The sequence below is a fragment of the Coenobita brevimanus genome, chromosome 95, assembly GCF_032717465.1.
Source record: "Coenobita brevimanus isolate Jiangsu-jjx chromosome 95, ASM3271746v2, whole genome shotgun sequence".
In the NCBI taxonomy this organism is placed as follows: domain Eukaryota; kingdom Metazoa; phylum Arthropoda; class Malacostraca; order Decapoda; family Coenobitidae; genus Coenobita; species Coenobita brevimanus.
Window position 1 is genome coordinate 25,264,270 of NC_137048.1, and position 9,037 is coordinate 25,273,306.

At 41.0% G+C, this 9,037-nt stretch overlaps 1 protein-coding gene across 1 annotated transcript; it reads right to left on the minus strand.

Moving 5' to 3' along the window:
• Positions 1-385: 385 nt before the first annotated feature.
• LOC145413258 (perlucin-like protein) lies at positions 386-8,271 on the minus strand. The gene is made up of 4 exons (XM_080282988.1): positions 8,130-8,271; positions 3,751-3,795; positions 2,317-2,487; positions 386-639 (listed from the first exon to the last, which is right to left on the minus strand). Exons 1-4 carry the CDS (start codon positions 8,269-8,271, stop codon positions 386-388), a joined length of 612 nt encoding a protein of 203 aa, XP_080139114.1.
• Positions 8,272-9,037: the final 766 nt, after the last annotated feature.

Genomic DNA, 9,037 nt, shown 5'->3' on the forward strand with positions numbered 1-9,037 from the left:
CCTAAAGATAATATTTAATGTTGAGACCTTTCACAGTGGAAGGCTTTAATGAATTATTTCTAATCCTTTATAGCGAGAGGTTTCCCCATCAAAAATTAGTTTTGTATAATTAAAAGAGGAGGTTATATTAGTAATGGGGTTAAACAAACTGCATAACATCATTAACCTAAATGCAGTAAACTGGCTGACACCTTGACTCTCACTACTTTCAAAAAATTTTATTCAGCAAACTTCACACTGAGCTGTTAAACATAACCATACTTTGATCCGTCAGTTCAAGGGCTCCCCGAAATTGAATAAAATCAAGGTGAGGTAGCAAAAAATAACAAATTAAAATAAGAAAGCACTGCACTGAATGTGCGGTAGATTGGTGAAGAGGAGATACCTAAATGACTTGCTCACAGACAGCTGCGTAAGTATCGCCACACTGTGTATCACCGAAGTGGTAGTTATATTCCGCCCAGATATTGACACAGTTTTCACCGTCGTCCCCAGTGGGTTGGCGGTGCTGGTGTCCATTATGACACTGTGTTGCCCAGTACGGTGTACCCATCCTCACCGCTCTACCGTCCACCCACCTAAAGTCACCCTCCGATGCCACGTCAGAGGCGCCTATCCAGTAACTGCGACCGTCTAAACCTGCCAAGAGAGAGTAAATACTGTGACGTGTGTATGAGTTGTTTTGTTAAACATCCAAGGTATCGATCCAGTAGTTATATGAGTGAGTTTGAAGGTGGAAGGAGGTGCAGAGACAGGAAGAAGGTGGATGGAGAGTGTAAGTGAATATGTGAGGTATGGAAGGTGAGGAAGTAAAGGAAATAACAGATGGCAGAAGGGGATGCATGAAATATGTACGGATATTTTGTGAACAAGGGAGCACCCCCCCCCCCCCCCGCTTTTTTTTTTTTTTACCTTACATTCCCACAAGTAATATGAAGCAAAGTTTTGTAGGGATCGTTTGACCTATGAAAAAATTCAATGACTTCCAGGATGCGTGGACAGGTGTTTGAAATGAATAGCCCATTTTCACTGGGCACTCTGTTGATAGCTCTCCCACTCATTCATTCCTCTGCTGTTCCATTAAGTGGGAAAGAGAGTTATAATGATGGTGGTGATGATAAATCTGGGATGAAAGGGTGGATATAGTTAAATATACATGGTATGCTTTGTTCATACAGCCTGTATCAGTGGGAGAGGAGACTGACGTGGTATAGCTGAGCAGTTTTATGCATGTGTAGGCCTTTGTTGTGGTCCGTCACTGAACGCATATTAGAACAAAATCACTCGTAAGTCACCATCTGCTACTGTTATTATTGCAACGTTTATTAGCCTTCCTTAGACATTTCGTTGTATTCAACAGTTTTCCAATTTTCCACTATAAAGTTATCACTAGAGTAACGTAATATTGTCACTGAATTTGTTTTAGTAATGTAAGATATAGTTTTACCAGCAGCGTGTGTTAAATGGCTATGTATTCGTTTGCAAGCACGACATTTCTTACTATTGCTGTTACCGGTGTACGTATATTTGTGAGTAAAACTAGGCATCTTTACTGCCAATTCTTTCACCTTACTATTATATTTCTGTTATTGTCATTATTAATGTTTTGTAAATTCATTGCCTAGTGTTTATTATCATATTTGTTGCGCATATTTATAGTTACAAAAGGAACTTCTTTTTTTCGTTTTCTTCTCTTTCTTCTTTCCAGCGCTCGTTACCATGTCCTCACGAACTTATATTTCAATCAGTTGATCTGAAACTTACATACGATGTATTTGGGACGGTTATCTCGAGACATTACTCTCAGATTTTTTTTTATTTAGGCCTTTTAGAATTATCTTGTGATCCAAAATATGTAAAAAATGGACGCAAAGCTACCAAAAATGCAGACGTCAAACCAGGAGACGCTCAACCATTTTTGCATAGGAGCACGTTCTCGTCGGCTTTGAACATGGTGAAGATACAAAGAGAGGTTGATTCCAATGTGCCTTCTGACCTGATTCTTTTGTGACTGTTTCCATGAGTCTGAAATACAAACAGATACTTATGTCGGGTATTTATATATCATATGAAGCACACTTTGAAAAACAGCATGCAACTGCTCGCACATATTTCCTGTCTCATAGAGGTTTATAACAGAATTAGCTACCTAAACCAACAATAGTACCCCCTAGTGACAAGATGTACTATTGTATGATATCCACTTAACTGGTGCACCCCGAAAGAGCTGAGGGCAGCAACTGTCTGCTTGCCATTTGTGTTGATGTAACTGACGAGAGAGAACAAGAGGTTAGCGTCGTCAGGTAGCCTACTCACCATTGGCATAGATATAACTGACGAGAGCGAACATGAGGTTGGCGTCGTCAAGAATGACCAACCGTCCACCCGTCTCAGTGCAGAAGTTCTTCATATCGTACCACGTCCCTTGAGCGAACGTCTCCACCAAGAGGCACCGACCGTAGATTTCGGTAAAGTAAGATCCACAGGCTGTAGGGGCCAAGGGAAGAAAGTGAATCAGATAAACAGATATCGCTGAAGGAAGATTCACTGCCCGAGAGAGGCAAAGGAGTTATTATATAAATGTTGATGGGTAGATACGGGCTGAGGGGTCCAAGGGAGACGTAGAAGCTACTATGGGTCCTGAGTCGGTATTCTTGTGGATTTGGGGTTCTGTAACGTATCTCTCTCAGCCATTTCTTGTACATATTACATCTTATCCCTCCTGTAAGCTACTGATGCAGACTGTGTAGATATTAATACGACTGCGGTATTATACTAGAGAACATTAAGGTGAAGCATGCAAAATAATTTACAATGAAAGAGTTGCCACGAAATTTCTCTGCCAATGAGAATACTACTCACGATTTCACACTACCGTGAGCAGTTCAAATGGAGCCAAAATTACCGCATCTTACCAAATACATATCCCGTATTACAATATACTTCTATTTCCAAGACTTATCTCTCCATAACTAATTATTATCGTCTGGTAAAAAAAAAAATGTAAATGACGGCACAGTACTTTGTCCGGTAACTTTTTTTTTTATTATTATTACTGAAGAGCGTTTTAGTGAGCTGCATAATGTAGAACACAAAAGCAATGCTTGAATGCATGGTTGTGGAATAACTGTTAGGAGAACAGGAGACAAGACGGCGGGAAGTGATCAGCAGGACATATGTAAGTGCGGTGCTAAAAATCAAAATAGGGAAAGCACCTGGCAATGGAGTGTGTGGAGAGATGCTGATATAATGAGATGTAGTAACTGAATAGATCCAGACATTGCACGGAATGGCCTGAGAGATGGTTTTGTCAAAGGACTGGTAATCAGATAATATATTCCCTTACACAGTACTAAAGTAAAGAGGAGTGTGTATCAGTCTGATGGTACTACTTTGTCTTGTTGGAATAGAGGGAATTGTAGGATGTTTGTCCACAGAGTAAAGAGAAAAACAGAGAAAGTGGTAGGGTAGGAACAAGGGGTTTTTGAAAGTGAAGCGATTCTAAGTCAATTTAGTCATGTTACGTTGCTCTCTTAAGAGCTCTTCCTTACCAGCGTATATCTGCAAATGATAAGGTAATATTTTCTGGTCTGCCGTTTATGCAGTCTTTGTCGACATGGAGAAGATATTATTATCATGCATATGAGAAAAACGGTGCAATATGAAAATCAGTCACTAATAAAGAGGCTCTTGAATGGCTCGTAATCTCACGAGAAGACGGGCCTCCGTCTGTCAGTCTGCCTGTCTTACCTTCAGCCATGGCGTTGCTTTCCTCCATTGCCAGTGCCGTTAGTCCTGGAAAAGATAATCATATTTTAATTTGAAATAATAAAAGTTAACCATTTCAGCTACAGTACGTCATTTTCATGACACTGCTGTTATCAGACTATTTTAAACAGCAAATGAAGACAAACTTAAAATTGTATAGATTCATAAAGACTGTAACTATCCCTTCCATTCAGAAAAATTTATCTTAAGGTGAATCGGATCACAAGGAGATAAATAACACTAGACTGAAGGGGCTGAAATTCAGTACAACATACAAAAACTGATTTCATCTATCTATCCTAGCAGTGGTAGAATGATGCATAGTTCAGACCATTTACACCGTCAGATAACTCAACCCCTGACCTACCAAAAAGGATTGCTGGGAAATACAGAAATATCATCTTATGCTGAATCTCGTGCTTGAATGTGTGTTTCAGTGAAGGAGTCAGTACTCTTAGTGTGTGTTTGCCAGACAGTAAGGGTGCAGTGCTGGAGCTTTGCCTTTATACGAGTGTGTGTGTGTGTGTGTGTGTGTGTGTGTGTGTGTGTGTGTGTGTGTGACATACTCTAGGGTCACTGAACGTTTTTATCAGCTGTATCCCTCTATCCCCTCCCCTACTGCCTCACCACCCCAGCTCAGTCTTTCTCACGATCCCTTCCCGCCCAACCCTCCACCCGACCCAGCTTTACTCCCCGACACCCAGACCACCCCAGCCCAGTCTCTCTCACCACCCCGCACCATTCCTCCACTCCAAGACACCCATCACCTGCACCCAATCTCTCTTACCACCCCGACCCACTCCACCCTCCACCCCCATCCAGCCTTACTCCCCGACACCCTCACCATCCCAACCTAGTCTCTCTCATCACCCCGCCCTATTCCTCCACCCTTCACCCCACACAGCCTTCCACACCAGTGCAACCCGCCTCCCACACCACCTAGCTATAGCGTATCTGGAGCTGTGTTCATGAAGAATCGTAACCACTTTCTATACCAAATAAATGCCCATAACAGTTAATAATTATGAAATATTATCATGTTTTTCTTTTTCACTTATTATTCACTGTAGTTTAGTTGTGATGTGTTTGGTAACTGTGTGAGTGAGGACAAAAATATAAACATACTATCTTACACGCACTGTAGCTCAAGGCAGTAGAGTGCGTGCACTCATCACTTAAGCTCGTAACTAGCAAGAAAAGCTCCCAAAAACATTCCCTCAGACTACAATACACAACCGTCTATTTACAAATTAGGGATCAGTAGGCGCCATTTCATTGTTAGGTAATGTGTGTACGGTAACAGACTGCCAGCAGAGCGGACGCACACTTAGCTGCCACACCGATATGAAGTCATTTATTTGCATCTTACAGCTTACTTCTCTGGTGTATAAGTGTCTATGCAGAACTGACAGACTGAATAAAGAACAAGGGAATATAAATGTGTCATTCGCGGAAATAAAGTAATGTGGGAAAGGTGCTAAGAAGCCTCCTTCACCGACGAGATCACGAACCCTTGTGTTATCGACAATGCAGGTGACAAGGCTCAGTGAAGCACGTGATATACAGTGGATAAGAGATAAGTATTTACACTGGTTGCCTCTTTAACACCTCTGTTGCATGCTGTACTTTTGATATAGTTCTTGCTATTCCCATTCGACTTCTTTCAACATAGTAATGGCCTTTACAACTGAAGGGTATTGAAGGCTGTGTCTAACTCTTCCACTTCGAAAACCTTACCCAAAGATTAATATAATCATCAAGAGCTAGCATGAATGAAACAAACAAGACAAAGGACAGCTCTGATCGCTGCACTCACCTCAACCGTATCCACCACTCCAGTACGTCCCAGGCGTTCTTTGTCTTTGGACCCACCCTTCAGACACTCCCCAGACGCGCATTCAACTTGTCACCAGTGCCCCTTCCCGTCAACATACACATGGTAATGGGACACTCATAAAACTCTGCAGTTTCAAATTGCCAGAGTTCGTCCTTCAAAAAGGTACAGTGACTCAGCGGGTGAGTGATACAGTTACAGACACACTGGATTTGACCGCCCCTGTGGGCGCTGCAAAAGCACATTGTTGGAATGAGGGGGTTGAGGGTGGTGGTGGTGTAATCAGATGCACGGTCGGTTCACAACTGAGAAGTTTTATGTTCATAAGATACTAAGTGTGAGCCACTGAAGATCATACACACGTCCGATCACCCCGGAATTAAGAGATCTCAGTGGAGGCGCAAATAGACACATACTGTATTTATTTATCGAAATGGACATGCATTAACCCCAGTTTTGAGCGTCTAGCACCCTCCATATTCACGATATCATTAGGAAAATTATTCCAGAGTTTAGAAACTGACGGACTTAGCAACACCAGTAATTATTGCTGTTATTACTTATCCCCGGCCTGTCTGGCTGAGCACACCTGCCGACCACATGTAGGCAGATGCTTTTGGGGGGCCCTCCCGCAGGTATAGTACATCACATACACCGTGTAGGCATTCTGGCACCCTTTGCTGTTGACAGCGTTTCGCTAGGGTCGGACCTGGATCCCTCCCCACGGCGAGGTGCAAGGAAATATGAGGAGGTTTGAGGTGCACCATCAAGGGAGCACAGCGTCACTCCGTGCAGACTCCTTGTCAGCACGAAGAGTATTATACTCGTACACTACGGCACTGTATACAACACGCGAACAGGTTTGAAGTTTAATTAATATCAGGTCTCACAAACTGGCTGATAGGGTGTGGAAGTTTAGTTTGCAAAGGATGGTCAGCATTACGAAATATGAATAGGGTCAGCGACTCAATAATAAGACGATGTTTAAGATACAGATTCAGATTGGATTAAAAAAAAAAAAAAAAAAACTACAGGAAACTGATTTTAAAAACGATCCAGAGGACTCGAGATATATTCAGCAACAGAGAGCCAGAGAGGAGAGCAGTACTCGAGGAAGAAATAAGATAATCGAACAAAAGTAATTCCGAACAAAAACATCATTCGGTTTAATTTTTTCTACTCTTTCGTAGGAAGATAACTTTTTCATATATTGATGAAGCAACTGAATGTAACTGTGAATCAAAGAGAGTTATTTCACCAAGAATGACAGTAACTGAGGTGCATTCTTTTATCAGAGTCGTTACCCCAGTTTCAGAATGGAAATAAAGGAGCGGCCTAGATCTACGAATCATACGATAAAACTTTGAGTTTTTGCAAGGTTTAGTTCATATTCCACTCATCACACACACACAAAAAAAAAAATAAAATAAAATCTATCATCCCTCACAGTAGTGGTCATCTGAATATCCTCAACAAAAGTAATGGGGCATATAACTATGTATCATCAGCACAGGCAATAGTTTTGTATGAAATTCCAAGCCACACATCACTGGTAATAAAGATGAAGAATAGAGGCCCAACCAAGAACTCTACCGTGCGGTAATGTGCGACACATTTAGATGTACATAAGGGAATACAAGTATCATCAACTACTACATGCTGCTGTCTATTACTTATTTTTTAAATTATGGTATAAACTACCTGAAACAGAACCACCAATCCTAACTGTATCATTTACGAATGACAATGCCTTGCTGTTAACAAAATCAAATGAGGAACTTAAATAAATTTTAGAAATTTTTACTCATGTCATGCATCCACTGATGCTTGTAGATTACGAGGGAGAACAAGAAGATCGTCACAGTTTGTTACGCCCTTCTTAACTCTAAACTGAATTAATAGAAGAACAATAAACATCTATATATTACGCAAAACTGAGTGTCGACTGTGCAGCAGGCGCTCAAAACCCTTTGATAGAAACTGGAGTAATGAAGAAGGGTCAATGTATATTTTCCTAATAGAACAGTGGGCATTTGGTTTGTTTTGAATAATCCTTTGAGGAAAAATTCCTTTGTCCCAACCCGTCGTACCTAGAACTGATTCAAGGACTTGGATCATCAATTCGAGGGTTTCGCATCGTAATTCCTGTTGCAGATGTAATTTCACAATAATGCTTGGACAGGCTGTGTTTTTATTTTGTTCTTTTTTCATCCTAGTCTCCTTTTTTGTGTGTGTCTATTATCATATGGGTCTTCTTATCATTGTCAACGCAGCAACCTAGTTTTCTGTTTCACTAGAGATTACGCCACGACAGTGTCTGTAATCAATGACCGCTTCTTTTCTTGTGTCGTGATCCTGACAAGAAATTTCGAAGCGTTATCTCGTACGTTTTTGTTCAGCTTATTACACATTAATATTCCCTTGTATGGTCTGGTTATCTTTAACGTCGAGAATATTAAGGTGCAATAGGCAGAAATTAATAACTCAAAAAGCAGTATTACAAAATCTCACAAGGCAACGATAATACTGCCCTGGATCTCACGCTCCTCTTGGAAGCCTGGGTGGCCGGCAAGGAGATCCCAGTAAACACCCTGCTTGTTGACACCATGTCCACTGGCTGGCTGTATCGTCCGCTGACCTGAGTTTGGGTCGTGGGGCAGAGTTCTCATTTGGTTACCCCCTTCAGTGAGAGGAGGTGTTTACTAATTTATTCTTACTGCTACCAGACGATTTAATTTACAGTGAGAGAGTACTTTAACAGTGAAACGGTTTATGAAGGCTATAGTTAACTTTGTCAATTCAAAAAGTTTCTCTTATACAGCGTAAATCGTCTGTTTAGCTTAACTGACATTATAAATTCAGTCAGTACTTTAACATCTATGTTCTTAGTCCCATCTGAAGATAATTTACAGTTGGAGAAACACTGTGAGAATCCTGTCACTACTGTGTTCCTCAGATGGTTTGACTTTTCCGCTTTGTATTTGTCCAGCACTGGGAAGATACTTATTCCTCTGAGTGTACGTTATTTGGTAAAGTCTATTAGAGAGTCGTAGTGCCGTTTTCTTGTTGGTTTGTGGGGAGTCGTGAGGTCTTAGTCTCTTTGGTTGAAGGGCCGTTTTCTAAGTGGCATGGAGAATTTCCAGCACCTCTCCCTAGCGATTTACTTTACACATTACACTTCAGTATCATCAAGCTGTGTCAATAATAAAATGATGCAAATATCATACAAGACAGTGTTGAGACGTAATATGCAAAAAGACTCGCTAAGAAAGACGTGATGCAAAGACTCCATAACCTCTTAAAATACGTTTTTTTTTTTTAATTTGGTATCACTTCTTCCCCAGCCACTTCAATTGTCTATTTCATTTTAGCAAGTGACTGTGATGTCATGTTTTAATCTTATTATCTCTAGAAGATTTCATCATGCTTTTCGAA